Source organism: Mastigoproctus giganteus, chromosome 4, assembly GCF_048544385.1.
Source record: "Mastigoproctus giganteus isolate SK-2022 chromosome 4, ASM4854438v1, whole genome shotgun sequence".
NCBI lineage: Eukaryota > Metazoa > Arthropoda > Arachnida > Uropygi > Thelyphonidae > Mastigoproctus > Mastigoproctus giganteus.
Genome location: NC_143578.1, coordinates 212,179,012 through 212,203,884, shown reverse-complemented (window position 1 = coordinate 212,203,884; position 24,873 = coordinate 212,179,012). Strand labels below are relative to the sequence as shown.

General features: G+C 37.0%; 1 protein-coding gene across 1 annotated transcript in view; it reads right to left on the bottom strand.

Annotated features, from left to right (window-relative positions):
- The window catches only part of LOC150087385 (uncharacterized), a 124,015-nt gene that overhangs the window by 49,162 nt on the left and 49,980 nt on the right, over positions 1-24,873 (bottom strand). Inside the window, exons 7-8 of the mRNA XM_090372462.1 lie at positions 20,390-24,692; positions 18,236-20,272 (exon numbers count right to left, since the gene is read on the bottom strand). Of these exons, the coding sequence (XP_090228588.1) occupies positions 18,236-20,272; positions 20,390-24,692 (6,340 nt within the window). The remainder of the gene's footprint in view (positions 1-18,235; positions 20,273-20,389; positions 24,693-24,873) is intronic.

Here is a 24,873-nt window from a genome sequence, read left to right as displayed (position 1 = left end):
GCCTACCGAACACTTTTTAACCTTTTTGGAACTGAAAAACCATATTGGTGAGGAAATGGCAAACCAGGTATTGCAGTACTTATGTGAAGTTTGAACTAAATTTTTCAAAATGTAGGGGTCAAGCCCTACAACAACACTGCTATCATGTCTGGTCATTATAAGAGGATGCAGCAAAAGATTTTAAAAGAAAATGAGTTTGCCATATATGTGCCCTGTGCAGTTGACTGATGTCAAGTGGCAGTTAATTTTTTCTTTACAGTGCATTTGCTCTATACGTTTTTTTCAGCCTCAACCAGCCTGTGGAAAATTCTTAAAGCTTGTCTTGGAAATGAACCTGTGTTAAAATCCCTCTCTAATACCAGATGGGAGGCATATGCAATGGCAACAGCAGCTATTTTGAAGTGTTTCTTTAAGATATTGGAAGCTTTAGAGTGTTTAGCTAAAGACCAGTCACAAAAGAGAGATACTAGAAGAGAAGCAGACAATACTGCAAATAAGATGCAAGAGATAGAATTTGTTTTCATGTTGATCATGTGGGATGAAATTTTGCAAAAGTTTCATAGAGCAAATCAAGTTCTGCAAAGTGAAGATGTGAACTTAAAAACATGTGAAGATCTGTATGGGTCATTAGCTGACCAACTATGCCTTTTAAGAAATGACTGAAAGATTTGAAGCACTTATAGAGGATATACTGCCAGATGTTGATTATAAGGCCATTCAAACTCACAAACGTATCAAAAAGAAGGTACCCAATGACGAAGATGCACACCAGAGATAAATTTTGTATCACTACCTTTAACCCAATTATTGACAAACTAGAAACTAAGATGAGAAGAAGAGGAGAGGTGTACAAAAAAATAGCAGACATTCTAATTTTGACGTGCCAAATAATGTCACTTCATCTGCTGAAACTGAAAGGTACTCTCACTGCTTTCAAAAACTAATTGACACTTACCCAGAAGACTTGGACAATAATCTCTCTGCTGAGCTTCAGCAGTTTCACGCATACATGCACCATAAGTTCAGTGAAACAAAAAGTAAAAACCAGATTCAATAATGCTAAACTTTATATATAAAATAATTTGGAAATACACAAATTGATTGAATTTCCAAATGTGGATATTGCCTTGCATATTTTTTTAAACATTAATGGCTATAAATTTCACAGCTGAGCATTCATTTCCTCAACTCAATCACATTAAAAATCCCAAGAGAACAGCTAAGTGACAAGACAGACTAGATGCCTCGTCTCTGCTAAGTATAGAAGCAGATTTGTTATGCCAAATTAGTTTTGAGGACTTGATCAAAGACTTTGCAATTTAAAAATCTAGAAGAAAACGTTTTTAAAAGTAAATAAATATAAACCTATAGGTAAATCTTTGCTTATATTTTTTACTGCTATTTATTGTTTTTTTTTTAAATAAATAAAAATTTAAAAAATCAAAAGTTTTGATTTAATATAGTTGTGAAGCCTTGCCTAGAAGAAAACTGAAAAAGGGTTCTGAATTTTCAAACTCTTATTTCACATTTAGCACTTACTTAGTCTTAATGTCTTGTAAGTTAAAGCAATGGAGAAGCTGAGGCTAAGGGGGCACCACTGTTGGGCTGTGCTTAGGGCATCACTTGGCCTTAATTCAGCACTGTCGGGGACAGACTGTACTTGATTTCAATCACAGAGGGACTTTCTGTTCCCAGTACAGACTGAAGATAGACTTTGACTTAAGTTTAACTTAGAGGCACATATCAATAAATTTAAAAATCTGAGACACCACCAGAACAGCTGGTCAAAGCATACTGGCTTCTTATTACCTGGTGGATGGCCCTTTATTAGTGTATGCTGAACTCTGATGTATTTGTCTGAGTGAGCAACTAAGCAGTGTATGAAGTAATGCGTTTGTATAGCTGATTCTCCTTTTCTGGTGATACTATTATGATTTAAAGATATCACCAAGGCAGAACTGAAGACAGCAGCAGCATGTCTCTCTTGAAGTTGAACACAAGCTTAGGTCTTGTCAGAAAGTCAGCTCTTGATCTACAGTGGGAGTAGAAATCTCTGTGTGATTTAAATCAAACGCTGACAGTAGATGATTTGTATTCAAGCTTCTTGAAAGGGCCCCGTAGCACAATTGGTATAATCATTGTCCTCACCACACCGGCTGGAAAGACCCAAGTCTGAATCCATCGATGACATGAGGAATTTTTATGGGTATTTTTCATGTGACTGAATTAGTCAGTCTCAGGTGAGGGTAGCATGGTTTTTCTCCTGAAAACTCAGATTTTTTATCTAGCAAACAGCAAAGTGACCACAGAATGCGTGCAATTTACAGACATGTTATACAAGGTACAACATGGCCTAAGTTGCTGATGTGCCCAAAACCCTACTACTACTACAATCTTGAAAGAGTCCAAAGATGTGCCAAAAGGTGCCCTTATGAAGAAAGACTTCAACTCATGGGCTACAGAGCTTGGCAAACTGCCATCTTAGAGGAACCTGAATGAGGTCTATATGGCTGTGAAAGGGAATAGTAAAAAGGAACGAAGGCAAAATTTTCACTGTTATAAATGATTCCAGATCTAAGCGACATAAATTCAAATTAAGGGGAACGAGATTTCAGATTGAATTGCAGAAAGTTTTCTTTTAGGTAGTGAGTTATTAATTAGTTAAATAAGTTACCTCCATGGGTAGTTGTGGCTAACAGCTGGGGAATTTAAGTCAGCTGGATAGTTAGTTAGGTGAGGGGGGGATATGTATTTTATTTTTTTATTACTTTTATTATTACTATTTATTTTCATTTGGCGCAGCAAAAGCCCATGGTTTCCTTGCACTATATGACTAATACTATTTGCATTAAGACCATTTTATTTCATAATGGTCATTAATGAAACGTTGTAGCAAAGACTAAATCTGGTCTTGCAAAGGAAATATTTTGATGCATCTGGGGAAATACAGTTTATTAACCCAGCAGTAGTGGTGGGGCATCTGACATGTGAGGCCGACCGGGCTAGCCAGGTAGGTAAAGTGCCTGCCTGGCAACCCAAAGGTCGCGGGTTCGAATCCCGCCTCGGGCTTGGATCAGAGTACTGCAAAAACCTTGGGAGGTGCATTGTGGCCACAGAAGCCGATGCGCCAACAACTAACCAAAAAAAAAAAAAAAAAAAAAATCTGACATGTGCCCCGCCACCATCTTTTGCTTGATGAGTGGCAAGCTACTAGACAAGCGCTGATGTTATGTTTCAAGTTTCAGGTTACTTGTTTTCCCTCTCCCACTAGTTCACTCAACCCATTCAAGGCCTTATATACCTCAATCAGATCACCTTGCAAGTGCCTAGTCTCCAGCTGCTGCAATTTGCAGAACTTAAGCCTCTCTTGGTAAGAGGATCCCTCCATTCCCATCACCAATCTTGTTGTCCCTCTCTTTTTACACGCTCAAGCAAATCTACATCCTTCCTAAAATGAGGCCTCCAGACCTGTATGCAGTACTCAAGGTGTGGCCTGACCATTGCCTTATACAAAGGGATAATCACCTCCTTTTCCCTACTATCAAAATTCTTGTATATCATTAACAAAACCCCATAACCTGCTCCTGCAGCCTGTCTGCATTTCTCAGAAAATTTCATATATGACTGCACAATTACTCCCAGGTCTTTTTCATTTTCTACCACCTTAAGTGTAGTACCACACAGTTGGTACGTTCCTCTGGGGTTACTACCATATGCAGTACTTTGCATTTGTCAATGTTACACTTCAGTTGCCACTTCTCAGCCCACCTGCCCAAATTTTCGAGATCCTGTTACAGTAGCACACTGCCATTACTGTCATTAACAACCCTGCCAACCTCTGTATCATCTGCAAACTTCGACACTAAGCCTGATATACCTTCATCAATATCATTGACATACAACAACAGTGGGCCCAACACCGAACCCTGTGGGACTCCACTAATAACATTAGTCCACGAAGAGCAGCGTCCATTGATTACCACCCCCTGTCTTCTCCCACTCAACCATCCCTTTATCCATTGTAGACTGGTGCATTATGACTCGCGTAGTCCATGCGCCATTAAACCTCAAACCAAACCAAACCATTGTAGCAATTTATACACTACTATGCTGAGAAGTCCAGGTGGTCAGCTGTTCACAGCCATTGGCAAAGATTAAGGCATATTCCCGACGTGGGCATTGGCTCTGGCCAACCTATATTCTACCGTAAGCATCCTATTAGAGAATTAGGAGAGAGTGATTTTCTTTTATCTTGGAAATTTGTCTGTTGTTTCGAAGAAATCAGTTATCCACCGTACACACTTTCACCTGTTTCCGTTTACATGGTAGCTACAAGTGGTTCCTAATTTCAACTTTGTTTTCACTGCTGTGCAAGTAACTTTATAGTGTCTAAGAGGAAAGCCTTGAGTGTAGTGTGAAAAAGTGGAAGTGCTTAATAGTGTAGATCGAGGCGTTAAAAAAAATTGCTTTAAAATTTGGTATTCCTGCCAGTAGTGTGTTGACCATTCTGAAAAACAGTGTTTAGAATTTCAAACTGTTTGAGGAAGCGGGACCCGATCGGAAGCACGCAAAATTATGCCTGTATGAAGATGTAGATGAAGCAGTTTTAAGTGGATGAAGTTGATTTGAGACCAAGACGTGCCGATATCAGGACCATTAATAAAAGAATAGGCTACGGAGTACGCATCTTTTCTGGGACAAAAAACATTCCAAGCCAGTTCTGGTTGGCTGGACAAATTTAATAAAGAGCATCATGGCTTGCTCAAAAAAGTTATTTCTGATGAAAGTGGAGTTGCAATCGAAGAAGACTATACCCATTGGAAAGAAACAGTTTTGAAAAAAATTATGGAGGACTACGAGTCCAAAGACATATTCAACGTTGCTGAAACTGGTCTATTTTTTAAATGTTTGCCTAACAAGACACTGACTTTTAAAGATTATGATAAATGGCGGTAAAAAAGAGTAAGGAGAGAATTACACTCTTGGTTGCAAATATGGCTAGTAATGAAAAACTGAAGCTTTTGGTAATAGGCAAAAGTAAACAACCCGATGTTTCAATGGAGTAAAGTCATTAGAGTTGAACTACAACAATAAACCTTGAATGACAAGCGAAATTTTTGAGCAATGGATTTTAAATTTCAATAGAAAGATGACAAAAGAAAACAGAAAAATCGCATCAATTGTCTACAACTGCCCTGTCCACTTTCACTCGGTAATTTCGAAACTTACAAGTGTGAAGCTTGTTTTCTTCCCTCCAAATTTCATGTCTAAACTGCGGCCAATGGACCAAGGCCCATTTTCAAGAATTTGAAAATGCACTATTGAAGGCACATACTGAAAAAAATTATACTGAGAATAGAAACCAACCAACCTATAGGTTCTGTTATAGATTTGCGGATGTGCATATCAGAGTTGGCAAGTGTGGAGTGAAGTGACAGAAACAACGATTAAGAATTGTTTCGCAAAAGCAGGTTTTGCTAAAATACTAATTAACAGAGATGAGAGGGATGAACTACTAGAAGACATTAAGGAATCTTGGGAAGGGTTCCAAGCAAGGTTTGATCAGTGGAGAAATTGTTCTTGATGAACTTTTAGGAATTGATAACAATGAATATCCGAGTGATTCCAACATTTTGGAGAGTATTTAAAGAATGAGTGACAATATCGACGATGAGTTGGATGAAAATTAGGGCAATATTAAACCTTCCAAACAAATGTTGGCAGCATTTCAAACATTGCATCGAGGCCTTCAGTGGGAAGAAAATGTAACGGGAAATATATCTGAATGTTTAAAGTTTAGACAAATGAGAATATTTTTATGAGCGGTGTACAGTAGAATCCAGTGTACAACAAAAAATAACCAAATATTTTATGATATAATTCTTAAAAGTGTACTAATAAATTGTGCGCATCATGTAAGTAGCCATTTCTTAATATGTATGCATTAATAAATTGTTTTAAAATGTTAGAAACTTGATTCATTCCCACTTTTTTCCCATCTTTTACTATATTTTTGAATTTATAGTATTTTTCATTGTTGAAAAGGTCATATTTCTTTATACCAAAATTTCTGTATAATGAATTTTTTCAAGGGAACGATCAATTTCGTTATATAGAGATCCGACTGCATTTTCACAAAATAAAGATGATAACACAAAACCTGATATTCTTTCAAAATGGCTGCTACTCTAGCAACATATGTAATTTCAAATTTCGTGAGCTATTAAGAGCACTAAATTTGAAATAAACCTAAAAATGGTAGTAACTAATAGTATCGAATATAGATATACAAAATTTTAAAAAATATTTTAATAATATATTCACATGCACAATATCTATATTTTATACTATCTTTGTGTGTTCTCTTCTCAAGAAAAAAAAAAAATAATAAAATTAATAAACTTGTTTACCTATTGACACAGATCTATGGAAAATAGCCTGTAAAGGAGATCAACAGAGAGACGCATTGTAAAAATTTGACAATATTTTTGTATAAATTGTAAACCCCTTAGGTCAGGGATAGGGATACTATGAAGTGATATTGTCACATTTTCTTTTTATTTCTTGTAATTATTTCCAACTATTTTGTATTTAGTGGACATTAAGTCAAATTTATATACAGGAGCAGCCAAAACAATGGAAACACCAGCAATAAGAGCTACAAGTATGCAGTAATATGCATACTTGATCACTCAGAATATCAAGGTAATCAGTGGTAGTAATTCACCCATTCAGGGTGATAACAGGATCTAAAGAATACCAAGATATTGCAACCCAAACCATTGTTGATCCTCTAACATGTTTGACAGTTGGCATAAGACAGGAAAGATGATGTGCTTCCTTTCGCATTTGTCAAATGTAAACTCTTCCTGATGTTGGAAAAAGTTTGAATGATGGTCCAACTGAAAGTATAACGTTTCCAATCATCAAATGTCCAGTTCTTTTGTGCTCTGTAATATGTTTCTGAGTTACAGCCTATTCGGTGTTCCTGATACACCATTGCATCCTCTTTCTAGCATTACAATCAGTAACATGTGGCTTGGCAACAGTGGCTCTGCCATAAATTTGAGCTTTGCGAAGTTTTCACCAAACTGTTTTGCTAGAAACTGGACTGCTGAGATTCAAATTAAGTTCTGCAGTTAATTTTGAGGTAATAACTTTATGTTGTCAAGAGGGCTACAATCCTATTCAGTGTAAAACAGTCTCTTTCAGTCAGCTTCAATTTTTCTGCCACAATCTGTCCTATCAGATTTTGTTTATCCATATTTGGTGAATGCAGACATTACTTTCGACACAGTTGTCTGGATACATTAAAAAATCAGAGGTTTTAGTCACCCTGCTTAAATGTACATCAAAAATTTGTTCTCTTTGGAATTCAGATGAGTTAGCATTAGCATTAGTAGAGGCATATGATGCAAGAAAGCAAGCTTATTCAGCATCAGCCAAAAAAAAAAATAAAAAAAAAACACACACCACTCCCATTTCACCCCTCCGTTCGTTCGAAATACCTGTCCAGTTGAGCTTTAAATTTGTTTAGGCTATCAACTTCAACAACAAGTGATGGAAGTCGGTTCCACCAACCAACCACCCGCTGGCCAAAGGCAAATTTCCGCACATCTATCCGACATCCGTCCTTCCTCAATTTGAATTTATGCCCTCTGAGGTGATTATTCTGAGCAAGATGAAGAATCCCATTGGCATTGAGCATGCTCAAACCATTCAAAGCCTTATACACCTCTATCAGATCACCAAATCGGTGCCTAGTCTCCAGACTCTGTAATTTGCAAAACTTAAGCCTTTCTTCGTAAGAGCAACCCTTTGTTCCATTCACTAATCTTGTTGCCCTTCTCTGTACCCATTCCAGCAGCTCTACATCCTTCTTGAAATGAGGCCTCCAGACCTGTATACAGTACTCAAGATGTGGCCTAACCATTGCCTTTTACAAGGGAATAATCACCTCCTTAACCCTGCTAGAAAAATTCCTGTATATCATTGACAAGACACCATAAGCTACTCTTGCAGCTTGTCTGCACTGCTCAGAGAACTTCATATCTGCCTGCACAATTACCCCCAGGTCCTTTTCATTCTCCACCACTGTCAGTGTAGTACCGCAGAGTTGATACGTTGCTCTGGGGTTACTGTTTCCCATATGTAGTACTTTACATTTGTCAATGTTAAACTTCATTTGGCACCTCTCAGCCCATTTGTTCAACCTTTCCAGATCCTGTTGCAGCAGCATAGCGTCAGTAGTGTCCTTAACAACCCTGCCAACCTTCGTATCATCTGCAAACTTGGACATTAAACTTGATATCCCATCATCAATATCATTCATAAACACCGAAAACAACAACGGACCCAACACTGAACCCTGAGGAACTCCACTAATAACATTAGTCCACGTTGAGCAGTGTCCATTGATTACCACTCTCTGTCTTCTGCCACTCAACCATTCCCTTATCCATAGCAGCAATTTGCCTCCAATGCCACACTGCTCCAATTTGTGCAGCAGTCTTCCATGTGCAACAGTATCAAAAGCCTTTGTAAGATCCAAATATATAATATCAAAGTTATTCCCTGCATCCAGTTCTTTTGTGACTACATCATAGTATCCAATCAAATTGGTCAGGCAAGACCTGCCCTTAACAAAACCATGCTGTGTCTGAGCTATAACTGAATTCTTGTCTAGATGATCCTGCAGTGCTTCTTTAACCAGTGCCTCCATTAATTTACCTGGAACAGAAGTTAAACTAACAGGTTTATAATTACTTGTGTCAGACTTTGATCCTCCTTTGTGAATTGGGGTATGGGTACCTATGGGTACCTCCCCTGAGTCCAAAGAAGCTCTCATAATTATGGCTAGGGGTTTGCTTACTTACTTTGCTGCCTCCTTTAATATAACTGGATAGATCCCATCCACCCCGGGTGCCTTTTTTATATTTATCCTCAACAATCTCTCCTCCACTTTCCTCTCAGTTATTACAAAATCATCCATCTCACTGCCAATGTTTACTTTACCTACATCATTCTCCTTCCTGAATAACTCCTCATGCGTGAATGTAGATGCAAAATACTCGTTTAGATTGTTAGCTACCTGAGCAGGATCCTCAACTGTTGAACCATCAATATCCAGTGGACCAATCTGATTCATCCCTTTCCTTCTTGAGTTTAAATATGTAAAGAACTCTTTTCTATTTTTCTTTGCATCCTTTGCCAAGGATTTTTCGTAGTCTGCCTTTGCCTGCCTAATCTCCTTTGTGACTTGGTTACAGACCAACTTATATCTATCATAGGCTTCCATGTCACCCATTAATTTGTATGTATCCCATGCATTTTTCTTCTCTGCCACATGTCTCATTAGTTCATCTGACAACCATTTAGGCCTAAACCTTGAACAATATTTCTTAGTTGGTAAGTAAAGCCTGGTATCCTTTAAGATTAGTTCCTTGAATGCTTCCCATTTTGAATTTGCTGTTGGTAACATCATCAGTTGGTCCCACTGTATAGAATTTAAATACTGTCTCAGACCATCATAGTCGCCTTTACGAAAACAAAAACCCTTCCCTTTACCTCTGATGGTAGTTACCTCCTTGAGTAAATCCCACTTCAGCACACTGTGATCACTGCCGCCTAGTGGTTCATTTATCTGCAGATTCTTAATGCATGAAGAATTACTACTGATAATCAGATCAAGAGTATTGCTACCTCTTGTTGCCTCACGAACATGCTGATGTAGAAAACAATCATCCAATAAATCCACAAAAGCCTTGCTAGTGTGCGAGTGACCAACCCACAAATTCCAGTCAATATCTGGGAAATTAAAATCCCCCATTATAAGACTCTCTGATTTACTGGCCCACGCTATTTCCCTGTACAATATCTTATTATACTCATCAGAGTCATTAGGCCTATAGCACACTCCTACTCTCAATTTTGATTTCCCTATGCTTATGTCACACCAAACTGACTCGACACTGCCCTGTCCATCGATGTTGACTGGCTTCACTTCCTTGGACTTTATGTGTTTCTTAACTAATAGCATAACCCCTCCTCCCCTCCTGTCTTGTCTATCCTTTCTATACACATTGTATTCCCCAAATTCCAGTTCCGCATTACTTATATATGTGTGACACCACGTCTCTGATATCCCAACAATATCTGCCTTTGATGTTTTGAGCAATACCTCAAATTCATCAAATTTATTTACCAAACTCCTAGCATTGGTGTACACGCAGGTATACATGCACCTGTTTCTATTCTTGGCTACCCTAATACAACCCATGTGTTTACTTGTACCGCAATGACTCCCAGCAGTCTCTGAAATATCCTGCATCTTGTTTTTCAGGCTTCTGCTCATTTCAATAGAAGCAGTGCAAGAATCACTTCCACCTCTGCCAGTGGCTACTGTTAATCTATTAGTCCTCGTATCCCCCCCAACTAGCAGTTTTCCTCCCACCTAACACTGCCTCGACAGCATCAACAAAAATTCTTGCACTCTTTCTATTTAAGTGTATCCCATCCCTGTAGAGGCAATCTCTCCTGTTAACAAGTACAGAGTTAGTTATATTCTTCATGTACTTTATAAACATCGGCTTTTATCGTCTTTATCACTGCATGTTCATAAACATTTCATACTGGCCATACAAAGATTACTATTTTAACAACAGGTATTTTCATTATTTTGTCCATGTGTGTGTGTGTGTGTGTGTGTGTGTGTGTGTGTGTGTGTGTGGAGCATTTCATAACATGTGGGCCATACTTTCAGGTTTGACCCAGGGCCTAAAAACAATGAAAAAATTTTAGATAAATGTCTGAAATTACTGTTTCTGAGTTACAGCCTATTCTGTGTTCAAAAATTTATAAACCTTAGTTTTAAAGAAGTGCACAAAATGATTGTAGTAGTGGCATGTGATGCAAGAAAGCAAGTGTATGAGATTATGCAGCATCAGCCAAAAAAATCACACCATTCCCTCCAAATGCCTGTCCAGTTCCCTCTTAAATTTATTTAACCTATCAACTTCCACAACAACAGATGGAAGTTTGTTCCAGCAATTAACCACCCGTTGGCTAAAGGCAAATTTCCACACATCTATTCTACATCTGTCTTTTCTTAATTTGAATTTATGTCCCTTTAGGTTTGTAATCTGAACAAGTGGAAGGATCCCATCAGAATTCAGAGTGCTTAACCCATTCAAGGCCTTATACACCTCAATCAGATCACTGTGCAGGTGACTAGTCTCCAGCCACTGCAATTTGCAGAACTTAAGCCTCTCTTGGTAAGAGGATCCCTTCATTCCCCTCACCAATCTTGTTGCCCTTCTCTGTACACGCTTGTCTTGTCTTGTTTTTTTTTTTTTTTAGGAGCATTAGCAACTAAGGCCATATTGCTCCGGGATATGCGGTGGTCATTCTCTGACCTTTCCACATCCTCCGTATTTGGTGGTGACGGGCTCGAACCCCGGTCTAATCAAGAAGCGTGTGCTACACACTGCTGCTCCTTCCCACCTGGCTACTGAGGCGCCTCTCTGTACACGCTCAAGCAAATCTACATCTTTCCTAAAATGAGGCCTCCAGACCTGTGCGCAGTACTCAAGGTGTGGCCTGACCATTGCCTTATACAGAGGGACAATCACTTCCTTTTCCCTGCTGGCAAAATTCCAATATATCATTGACAAAACCCCACAACCTGCCCTGGCAGCCTGTCTGCCAGGGAAGGCCATGATTGTCTTTTGCTTGAACACACCTCATCATAGACTACATGATGTAGTCAAAAATTCCAAGTATTGTTTGGATTTGCCAGTATCATTTGTTATTGTTATGTTATTTGGTTTTTAGGAGCATTAGCAACTAAAGCCATATTGCTCCGGGGATAAAAAGGCAAAGTGCAGCCATTATCAACCCACTGCAGGATGGAAGCCTCCTCAACAATTCATGCTGAGGGAAATGGACCATAATCTGCCACGCTGGTCCAGTGCAGGTTGGCAGATCGACCGTATTCAGCAGTCAGGGGCTTGAACCCCGGTCTACTCAAAGAGCGTGTGCTACTGCACACCCACTCCTGACCACTCGGCTACGGAGGCCGGGGATATGCGGTGGTTATTCCCTGACCTTTCTGCATCCTCCATATTTGGTGGGCACAGGCTCGAACCCCTTGCCAGTATCCTTGTTCTATGTGTTGGCAAAGCATTCCAATGTTACCAACAGATATTGCGTAAATGATGGATTTTAAATGACCTCACAGGTAAAAATCAAGTGAATTCAGGTTTGGGAGAAATGCTAATCCCATCTAGATAACCGACAATGTTTTTTACTTTAGAGCCTCGACTTTGAATTCCCTGTTTGTCCTTTTGCACGCGTGTGTGTGTGGGGGGGGAAGAGATGCACCGTCAAAAATATCTGCAGAGATCTCTTCCTGATAAAAACATTCTTGAAATATTAAATTCCATCTGTCCATTCTTCAGACCAATAAATAATGTTCTTGTTTATACTCCATCACAACCACCAGGTCAGTAGAGTACAATTAATCATCGATACAAATGTTAATTACATTTAGCAGTAATGGGAACGAACCTCGGTCTGCTCAAAGAGCACATGCTACTGCAGTCCAGCTCCTGACCACTTGGCTGCATCAGGCCTAATTTGTTTATATCAATTTTTCATTTGTCCCATGTTGATAATAACTCCAAAAATATCCTTTAGTTAATTTGGTGAAACCTAAACTCAGTCACACTACATGAAACAGTCAGAAACTATCTTATTTGTAAGTTTCTTTACCCCCCCCACCCCAGTTTCTTCAGAAAGGCTTAACGATTTCTCAATAACAGGTATTTTCATTATATAGGGAAAAGAAAAGCTTCAGAAAAGCCCTTTACTAGATCTTGATGGCAATGTCTAAATACTTCACTGTAACACAGAGTATAAGTTACTTTGGGACTTTTACAATAAAAAAAAAAAAAAAAACAAACTCCACCTGCCATTAACTATTGAATATAAACATTGATTTAGTTTTTCAGATTGTTTATGAGAAGTATAAATAAATGACAATATACCAGACAAACAAATTTCCAACGTTCTTTGAGCCAAACATCCAGCTGAAAGAGGACTAAAAAAATAAAAATAAAAACAACAAAGTGCACGCACATAAATTTAGCTTTTCAGATTGTTTATATGAAATGTAAATAGATGACAGTACAATGATTTCACCAATAGAGCTGGAAAACAAATTCCAAAAAATGACATGCAACCTTCTTTTTATCCAGTCAGGAATGTTAAAAGTGATGCCAGTCTCATCAAAAATCAATGCTGAGGTTAGAAAAAGATCATGAGCACATTGTTGTAGGAATCAAGTACAAAAAGCTTCCTGTGTGGAAATCAGATTCAAATTCTACATCGCAATCTCTGAATGTGACTCTCAGACAAAAATGTTAATTTCCACAAAATTTTTGTGTATCCTCATGCTCCCTGCAGCTTTTACTTCAGGTGCTGTCACCAGAATTTTCTTCTACATGATTCAGAATCATTTCTTCCAAGTTAACAGTTCTGGTGGATGATCCTGCTTCTCCAAGACATTCGTTTATTCTCTGAAGCGTCTTCTTATCCAGCAGTTGATTCAGAAACTTTTTAGTGTACAGGCATCTTGGTGGGGTGTTGTTGTTTGGGGTTTAATGGCACAAGAGCAACTTCGGCTATATTGCGCCTATACACATCTTGGTGGGGTCACAGCAACACACACAGGTGTCGTGCTGCAGATTTATTATACTTGAGATGTCTGCACAAGATGTCTTCCTGTCATTTCTTGACTTAAATAAACCTCCATTCATGCATACTATCACTTAATTGAACAAAAACTTGAGTCTACCAAATGAGCTGCACTTAGAACTGCTCTTACAATTCTGAACAGTAAAAATACCATTTCAAAATAAACTCAGAATACGCACATGTTTTACTGGATAATTTCTAGAACACAAAATGGGGCTGTAACTCAGAAACAAAGTGATTCTGTGCATATGTATAAATAAAAAACAAAACTGTAATAAAATACATTAAATTAGGAAGATATAAGAATACAATACTTATATGGTACATACACTAAAGAGACTAAAGAACACAAAAGGCTCTAAAATATTTAACCTCTTTTTTTTTTTTTTTTTTTTTTTTTAAATATTTGAACAGCAATATGTGCCAAGGGATTTTCAGTACTGTATCTCGAGATATAATATTTGTAAGTATATTTCAACTTCTTGAAATATACTTACAAATGCACAAAATTTCATAGTAGGGATACCCAGCTAATATAAACTTATGAGTGAATAAGAAACACAATTTTAGACTGTCAAATTGCTGCACTTTTCAGCAATTGTCTGTACCTCTCCTGAGAAAATTCTCTCGCTTGAAACTGAAGTTACAAAATCTGCTTAGAACTAAATTCAAAAAGCTTGGGATATGTGATACTTTCTTTCCAGCAAATTAGTAGATTTCTGTGTTTTGACAAAAGGGACTGATAATTCAATTGTTGTTCTCCAGCAATGGTGTATGTTCAACAATTTTATATTTGAACAAGATGTGGCACAACAGAATCAAATTAGTGCCAAATTTTAAAGCTTGGGACAATGTATATAGTTGGATCTGGTCATTTTTTTTGCAACTAGCGTACTGGTATAGCAGTAGTTTATATAAGTGCAAAGGTGGCTGTGGCTCTGTTCAATGATCCAACTCATTAGATTATTGATGACCTCAAGTCAGTCATTCAACTATATGACTTGAGTCACTGAATTAAATCACTCATTCACTAGCCATTACCACTTTGTAGCTCTATAATTCTGCACACAATTACACTTATGGTTTTCACTGCCAGATATGGCTGACAGACTATAAAACAAATTATGGGTGGCTTCGTGTACATATATTTTTCTATGTTCTATTATACTAAAGCATCAATTTGTTTCCTCAATCTTGTCTAACAGTATACTGAGTTTTAATTTAAGGTGGTACCACTCCCTATTTGCACAAATCTCCACCAGCCAGCAAAAATTCTGCATACACAAAACAGCAAATATAAGCAAAAAGGCAGTGACTCAGGAGTTACTTGCTGATGAAAATTCCCCTACCAAGTTACGACATCCTGACATATACTACGTTTACCTTTTCTAGTTGAAACCATATTTACCTTTAAATAAACATTGAGCACTATGATCTACCTTTGAAAATGTTCCATTTAAAAGAAACTTGAAATTATATAAATACCAGTGGCATGTGTAACTAAAGCTGCAATTTTATTTTATTGTATTTAAATTTTTCTTTTATTCCAAATGTTATTTTATTATTTTATTGCAAAACTTCATCGTATACAAAGTTTTTTGGCAATGTCCTTCATAATTCCAAAACTGTCACTGTCCAGTAGGGGGGGGGGGTCCATTTTAATTTTGACTTCAGCTGCAGAATGGGCTCTGCTGAATGTGACAGTTGTTCGTTGTTGTTATTTCGTTTTTAGGAGCATTAGCAACTAAGGCCATATTGCTCCGGGGATATGTGGTGGTCATTCCCTGACCTTTCTACATCCTCCATATTTGGTGGTCACAAGCTCGAACCCCGGTCTAATCAAGAGTCTACTCTTGGGTCTAATCAAGAAGTGTGTGCTACACACTGCTGCTCCTGCCCACCTGGCTATGGAGGTGCCGAATGTGACAGAGCTGGCTATGAATAAATATGCACTGGGACAGTTAGGCTCCCAACTTTTCAAATGTTTGCCCTTGGGACTTGTTGATAATAATAGCAAAAGCATAGGCGAATAAGAAACTGTTCTTTTTTTAAGGTAAAGGTAAGTATATATTCCCTGACCTTTCTACATCCTCCATATTTGGTGGTCATAGGCTCGAACCCCAGTCTAATCAAGAAGTGTGTGCTACACACTGCTGCTCCTGCCCACCTGGCTATGGAGGTGCTGAATGTGATAGAGCTGGCTATGAATAAATATGCACTGGGACAGTTAGGTTCCCACCTTTTCAAATGTTTGCCCTTGGGACTTGTTGATAATAATAGCAAAAGCAAGGCGAATAAGAAACTGTTTTTTTTTTAAGGTAAAGGTAAGTATATAGTAAGGACACAATGGGCGTGATTGCTACATCACTGTAGGCAGACTCCGTAGCCAGGTGGGAAGGAGCAGCAGTGCATAGAACACGATTCTTGATTAGACCGGGGTTCGAGCCCATCACCACCAAATACGGAGGATGCGGAAAGGTCAGTGATTGACCACCGCATATACCAGAGAAATATGGCCTTAGTTGCTAATGCTCCTAAAAACCAAATAACAACAACAACAACTGTAGGCAGAGAAAACAGTGGTACAGCAAGTGCAACCTAAAGCATGTTAAATTATCCTTTGTGACAATTTTATGACCAATTTTTAGAGGTGGTGCCACAGTTCCCTCCTTCCTCACCTGTTGAAAGCCATTGTTAAAGGCTAAATAAGCTAAGATCGTTCAGCCTAGAAAACGATCAATAAAGAAATACTGGCCATTTGGCCTACGTTTCCTCCCTAAAGAATCTTATCCCCAATTGAATATTAGCTTCTACCAACCCACAGAAAAAAATCCAGTAGAAACAGGCTCAAACTTTTAAAATACCGTATTTGTTGGCTTATAAGACACTGCGGCTTGGAAGATGCACCCTAATTTTGGAATGGTAAATTAGAAAAAAAAAAAAAAAAACTTTTGAAAAAAATTTATTGTTATTACAATGGAAATTTAAAATTCAATAAAAATAAAATCCAAAAGCCAATAATGAAAGGTATAGGGTCGTTACTCTTATTATTTTGGTATTATTCAACTTCAGATACATTGCTGACTTTGATCATCATTATCCTCTTCACTAGTATCACTGTCACTCTAATACAATAAATGATCTTCAGTGCCATCCATTGCATAACTTATACCTGATAATTACTGAAAAGTGTACTAACGTATAGTAAACTTTCCGTTAACTCTCGGTTTTGCACATGTGCTGTATTGCCGATTTCGGATTCTAAGACGCAGGGCGAATTTTTAAGGTGTTTATAAGGAAAAAAAGTGCATCTTATAAGCCAACAAATGCTGTATATTGATTCTCAGTTCAAACTTTCCAACAATGGTGCTAAGCATAGTTAGCCATAGTGGTAGTTATGCTTTGAAAATGTTTAAACTGAGACAACCTAAATTAGTATGTATTTGCTATATATTTACCAGTTCTTGAATAAATTATGCAAACAATATAGCTGAGAACTCTCTAGATAATTTACCTATTTCTTTTACCTAAGTATTTTATATTACCATTCAATTAATTTTACAAAATATTAGAGCAGCATAATTCATGACCTAACCATGGCAAGACAAAGCATCCTCTTTTTATAATACAGCATGATCTCTTTTATAGAACATTATTATTATTAGCTATATGGTGCAAGGAAGCCTGAGGCTTATGTTGCATCAGCCAAAAAAAAAAAAATTTCTGAGTTACCCTGAAAGAGAGAGAGAGAGAAGTAGAAGCGCATCACCAAGAAAGAGAAGAATGATGATATCTAGCTCAGAATTCTGGGTGTGCCAAGTCCATACTCACCAGATGTGAGCCCCTGCTGTTCTAATACAATCAGTGAATTTTAAGATCACTTTTAGGGGTTGACAATATCTTTCATGAAAAAAACTTTTATTTTTCCTGACAGTTAAGCTTTAAAATGAGTTGCATGTGTCTACAGCTGCTTCCATTTGCTCCCAATTTTTATAACAATAAAATGGCTTACAAAACTGTTTTATGCTCATTAGCCACATCTAGCAGTGAAACTGTGCATAATTGAGAATAAAATTATACAGAAACAGAGTTTTCATTATACACTTTCAAATACTGTTGCCTTTTTTATAATAATATAAATAAAAACTATTTACTACTTTTAGTAATTTTTTTCCCTTAATGGCACACAAAAATTGTTATATTTTTTTTCCAGCTTATTTTTGATATTGCAGGTTGGTTGGTAAATATTTGGCATCATTAGCATACAGGCAACAATATATAATGCAAGATGGGATACTTTTTAGATTAACTAGAATTTCAAAATTTCAGTTAACCTATTCAAATATCTAATTAAAGCAAATTTAATTCACACGAAACAATATATCCAAAGATTTTATCACTATAATTACTCAAAAGGTTAGTTACACTGCATGTGAGTAACATGTACAAATGTCAAAGTTTATGAATCCATATCACTTACCTAATTTTCCAACATCTTTTTTTACTTGCCTTGAAACTTTACTATCTCCTTGTCCAGCTTCCTCAATTTGTGATAACATATTGCGCCTTGTTCTTTGTCCTTTATTTCTAGTTGCAGTTACAGAATTCTTGCTACTCTCATCAGAAACTGGGTGACTTTTATCTTCTTTAGCCTTTTTTTGTGTATCTGTTCTTTGTAAAGGAGACTCAACATTTACTGAATCACGCAAAATCTGGACATTTTGTTTACTGTTTTTTTTATTTTGTTTTTTGGTTCTATACAATTTCTTTACAGGTGTTTCTTTTGATGAATCATCTTGGTGGAGCATCATTTCACAGAGTTCTTGACCAATAGCACTTTCATTAATTTCTGCTTGGATATTTACACTAAGAACAGATTTTTTAGAGGTTGTTGGTGAGACTCGTGTCTCTGCTTTACGTTTTTGACCTCTGCCTTTATCCATTTTACCTACTAATGTTACGTGAGGCAAATCATCCTCTTCCATGATGGTTATTTGTTTTCTTTCTCGTTTTGGTTTAGATTTAGCATTACTGTTATCAATACTAGTATGAAACTCAACATCTGCATTTTTCGTCTTTAGTTTCTGCTTCTTTATTTCAGTTGCTTCTTTTTTCTGGGTTTTATTACTTTCAGAGGGTGTTGCTGATAACATATCTTTTGAGAGACTCTCATTGTCAGAATTCTGGCTTGCCTTTCTGGCTTCATCTAGTGGAGAAAGTATTCGTTTGCCTCTTTTTTTCAATGGCATGGCTGATTTTTCAGTCAATGATTGCTGAGTCCCATATTTTTTATTTTCAATTGGAAGTCTAGTATTCCTGGTATTGGGAGTGTTATTTTTTCCTGATAGATGTTGAGGGGATGAGACAGGTTTATTAATTTCTGATTCTGAAACTTTACCACCGTCCTCTGATTGCAATAATGACAAATTCACCTTTTTTTTCTTGCCTCGTGTTTTACGAGTAACAATGCCAGCTGGTGATACCTGTACACGGGCTACACCTCTACGTCTTTTTGCTGGAGTGGATATCTGAAATGATTCTGTTGAAGATAAAATTGAATCTTTCAAATGAGTATCAGTAACAGTTACTGAATTTTGTAAAATTTCTGTATTTACAGGGGAAGAAATTATTATTTTTTGGCTCACATCAGCTTCATTATCTTCTTCAATATTTTCACCTTTTCGCCTTCGGCTCTTTCTAGACACTACTGGAGAAGCTGATATTTGCCCATTACCTTTAAGTTTACGTCCTTTCCTTACTGGAGCAGGTACACAAAGTGATTCTGTTGATAAAACCGAATCTTTTAAATGATTATTGACTGAATTTTGTAAAACTTCCATATCTACAGGAGAAGAAACTAATATTTTTTGGTTTGCAGCTGTTTCTCCATCTTTTTCATATATATTTTTGCCTCTTTTCCTCCGACCCTTACAAGGAATTACAGGAGAACTTGATATTTGTATTTCATCCACTTTTCTTTTAGGTTTACGCCCTTTTCTTAGTGGGGTGAGTACTTGAAATGATTCTGCTGATGATAAAACCGAATCCTTTAAATGAGCATCAACCGAATTTTGTAAAACTTCTGTATTTGCAGGAGAAGAAATGTGTATCTTCTGGTTTGTAGATGTTTCCCTGCTATCCTTTTCATTTGTATTTTTGTCCCTTCTCCTTCGGCCCTGTTTAGGAATGCCAGGAGAACGTGGTATCTGTACATCATCCACCTTGCCTTTAGGTTTACGTCCCTTTCTTAATGGAGTAGGCATCTGAAATGATTCTGAAGATAAAATTGAATCTTTTAAGTGAGTACTAACAGTAGTCACTGAATTTTGCAAAACTTCAGTATCAACAGGAAAAGAAACTAATATATTTTGGTTTGTAGAAATTTCTTTGATAACATTTTCATTCCTTCTCCTTTGACCCCGTCTAGGAACTACAGGAGAACTTGAGACTTGTACATCACCCACTTTGCCTCTAGGTTTACGTCCTTTCCTTACTGGAGTTGGTAGTTGAGATAATTCTGTTGAAGATAAAACTGAATCTTTTAAATGGATATCAACAATAGATATTGAATTTTGTAAAAATTCAACATTTTCAGAAGAAATTAATATTTTTTGGTTATCAGCAATTTCTTCACTATTATTATTTTTGCTCTTTCTTCTTTGGCTCTTTTTAGATGCTGCTACAGGAGAATTTGATATACGTACATCACCCATTTTGCCTTTAGGTTTACGTCCTTTCCTTACCGGGGTTGGTTTTTGAAATGGCTCTGTTGTTGATAAAACTGAATCTTTTAAATGAGTGCTGACTGTAGTTGCTGAATTCTGTAAAAATTCTGTATTTACGGGAGATAGAAGTACTATATTTTGGTTTTCAGAAGTTTCTCTACCATCTACATCATTTATATTTTCACCTCTTTTCCTTCGACCTTGTCTAGGAACTTCAGGAGAACATGATTTCAGTACACCACCCACTTTGCCTTTAGGTTTATGACCTTTCTTTACTGGTGTGAGTACCTGAAATGATTCTTTCATAGATAAAATAGAATTTTTTAAGTTAGCATCAACAGAATCTGTTGAATTTTGTAAAAGTTCTTTATCTACAGGAGAAGAAAGTAACGTTTTTTGTTTTGCAGAAGTTTCTTCACTAACACTTTCATTTACAACTGCAACATATTTTCCTCTTTTTCTCTGACCTTGTCTAGTAATGACTGGTGAAACTGTGTTATTATTAGATAATTCAGAAGAGATTGGAGATGAAACATCTTTTTGGGCACGTTTAACTTTTTTACTTTGTACAGAAATAACTGGAGTGCTAGAAAGGGGTTCTGATGCAGAGTTTGTTTTTAACCCCTTTCTCCTTTTTGATGTTAAAGTATCAGCTATGCTAGTCTGGTTGGAAATATTGTTAACTTGCCTCAATCTCCTGCCTTGTACAGCAGGAGATGCTTCAAGAACAACTGAGCCAGTAGCCTGCTTTCTTTTTTTACCTCTTCCAGCAGTAGGCACTGATTTCTGAAGTAGTTCAGCAACTTTAATTCCACCAGTCTCTTCATCTGTTTTATCTGCTATTGAGTTTAGTTGTTGTTCAACTGAGGATATCTCAGATACTATTGTTTCCATTTTTTTCCTTTTTCCTCTACCTCTAGAAATTGGCAAGGATTTAACACGTGCCTTAACTATTTCTACCTCCTTTGATTTGGCATTTATCTGATTAATGTCCAATGATAATTCCTCTTGCAGCATTTTGCCACTATCAGAAATAGTGATATTATCTTGGATATTTTTTGTTTTATTAGTGTAAGTTTCAAGAGGTACAACTGGTTTGGGCTTTCTGCCTCTTCTAGGACGTGGTGTACTTGGAGTGCTAATTATAATCTGTTGATTTTCTTGGAGAGATGTGGCAATTTCTCCACTGGAATTCTTTGTGTATCCAGGAGTATCTGTCACTGCATCCAAAATGTTCAATGATTTCCTTCCTTTTTTCTGAATAACTACAGTGGATGCCACTGGATGATCGGGAGAACTCACAGGTATCTGATTCTGTTCATTTTGTTGAAGTGAATTATCAGAAAACCTCTTTCTTTCTTTCCTACCAGATGCAGGCAATGTATCTTGCCCTTTCAAATTTGATACACTAGTAGACAACCTTATTCTGTTCTCATTACTGTCTTTTCTAGTTGATGGAGATTTCTTGGTAGTACTTTCTGGTGTTTTAAGTAGAGAAGCTTTTGGGGATAATAAATGTTTTTCTTCAACTGGCTTAGTGATTGAAAGGAAGCTGTTTGACATGTCTTCCAGTGGCACCACCGAATTTGATGGTGTGCTTGCAATCTGTAATATGGAATTCCTGCTTCTCCTAGGGGTAGATGATGTACAAGAATATCGAATTAATTTTTTCTGATTTTGTATTTCTTCCTCTAATGAAATATTAAATGTTTTATCTTTATACCTATCTGAACCAGGAATAACTAACTCGTCCCGAGATGTTAAACTCCTTTTCTGCTTCTTTTGTTCCTGCTCAGGTACATTAAATGTTCTATTTCTGCCTTTTCTATCTGAGGTAGGTGTGACCAATGCATCCTGCTCTTTAAAAGTTGGCATACTAGATGACAATCCATTATCATAATTATAAGAAGCAGACTTCTTACTATTATTTTTGGGTGATTTAATAGAGGACAAGGATTGTAGTAATTGTTTAATTTCTTCATTTTGCTTATCAGAATGGGGACGCTTAGAAAATTCTGGAACTGGTGTTATAACATCTGATGATGATGATGTACTGCAAGTAATGTGTAAAATGGATTTCCGCCCTTTTCTGGGAGTAGGTGACGTGTAAGAGAGATTTTGTGGAGTTAGAGATTTTTCTTGGTTTTGTTCAGGGGAAATATTTTTACTTCTCCTAGAGATGGGAGTAATCACTGTATCCTGAGGGCTTAAAGACATTTTCTGCATCTTATTTTCTTCATCAAATGACTCATTTAACAATTTATATGCTTTATTTCTACTCTTTCTACCTGAAGCAGGAGTTGCGAACTTATAATCACTAGACGGAGATGCTTTTCTATCACTTCCTGCTGTTTTGAGAGTGCATTTAGGCAGTGATGATGATTTGGTCAATCCATCTTGATTAGAAATTGGACTGGGAGTTTTGAATAACGTTTCCGGAACTGGTGTTATAATATTTGACAATGAGCTTGTGCTACGCAATACAGATTTCCTACCCCTTCTGGGAGTAAGTGACAGCAGTACACTAGGATAGTCTTCAGGGCCAAATGATTTATTTTGGCTCAGCTTTTCTTGCTTAGATAAAGCACCAACTGATATATTCCTACTCCTTCTACCTGTCACGGGGGTATCTGGTATATTCTGATCTGCCATTTGTGGACTGATTGGTGAGAAAGGCAAATCCTGATGGCTTATCTGTTTGGGTGAAATACTGTTTTTTTTTCTACTCCTCTGAACTGATATTGATGTATCTAATCTCTCCTGATCTTTAAAACTTCTTAAAGTAGTCAAGCTTGTTTCAAATTCACTACTCATTCTTTCAACTGGATGTACTCTATTGATGTCAAATTCAGAATGTAATGGTTTGGGCTTTCCATCTTGAACAACAGTACGTTTGGGAGTTGAGATTACTTGTTCAAATGGAATCGTCACATTTTCTGGCAGTAATACAGTGCTTAATAGAGATTTCCTTCCTTTTCTTGGAATGGATGACTGCTTTTGATTAGGTGAAACATTTTTCCCTCTTGTTTTTTCTGAAGCAGGAGTAGACAGTGCTTCCTGACCTTTCAAACTCTGTGCACTGTCTGTTGATTTAATTTTACTTGCATTTTCTGGTATTTGAAGATTTGCAATGTGTTCAGAATGGGGAGATTGTAATGAGGGTGTTTCAAAGATTTCTTTCAGACCTGTATAACTAACATCGTGGCCTTTCTTTGGTGATTTAAAAATGTACTGCAGATCTTGTACACTAGTATAATCAGAAGGGTTCTTAGCAGAATGCATTAATCTTTTGACTCCTGCAAGATCAACATAGCCAGGACTTGGAGATTTTGGTGTCTTTAAAAGGTTTTTGATTCCTTGCACGTTACTATAGTCAGGAACAGGCGAAAGACAATAAATATTCTTAAAACCAGCTATATTTCTATAGTCCACTCGAGGGCTTTTTGGAGACCTAAGTAACCTACGAACACCTGTCACATCTGTGTAATCAGATTTTGGTGGTTTAGGTTTATCAAATAGTTGCTTTACTCCTACTATGTTTGAATAATCCACTCGCGAAGCACGGGGAGACTGAAATAATCTTTTTATTCCTTCAACTGGCGTATTTTTTGCCTTTGATGATAATTTTGGCATTCTCATCAGTTGTCTTACACCTTTAACATTAGAGTAATCAGGCTCAAGGGTTTTTGACATCAGCTGCTTTATACCGCTTAAATTAGATTTTCTTCCTCTTCCAGAAGATTTTGGTGTGTCGAACTCAATAGCAGTAGAACTCACAGGTGACTGAGCTTCATCCAGAGGAGGTAATATATTTTCACTTTCTGCCAAATAAGCATTCACCACATGGGAATGTTTTACCCTTCTCGGTGTTGAAATAGGTGACACAAAAATACTTTCAGAAATATCCGGTGTTTTTACAGCAGAAATATCTAATGACGTATCACAAGAACTACTAGATCTTAACCCAGATTTCTGACTTTTTTCTGTTTGCTTTGGAGTCTGCAACATCTCTGAAACGCCTGTAAAACTCACGTCTGATATTTTGCTTTTATTTTTTGGATTTAATTTTATTTTTGTCACCATAGTTTTGTGTGGTGTTTTTCTGCCTTTGCGAACTTTAGGGGTTGATGGCTTCTGCACGCTTAGTTTTCTTCCTATTACAACGGTAGCTGGAGAATTAACATGGCCAGTGCCAGACAGCGACGTGAGAAACTATATATGGGAAAGAAAAAAAATTATATATAAATATACAAATATAAATACACATTTTTTTTTTTTAAATTATCATAATTTTAAAAAAAATTTTGGATTTGCAACAAGATTTGCAGGGCATATATCTTTTGTGTTTATAACTAGTTTAACATTGCGATCATTACAGTATAGCGTAACGTAT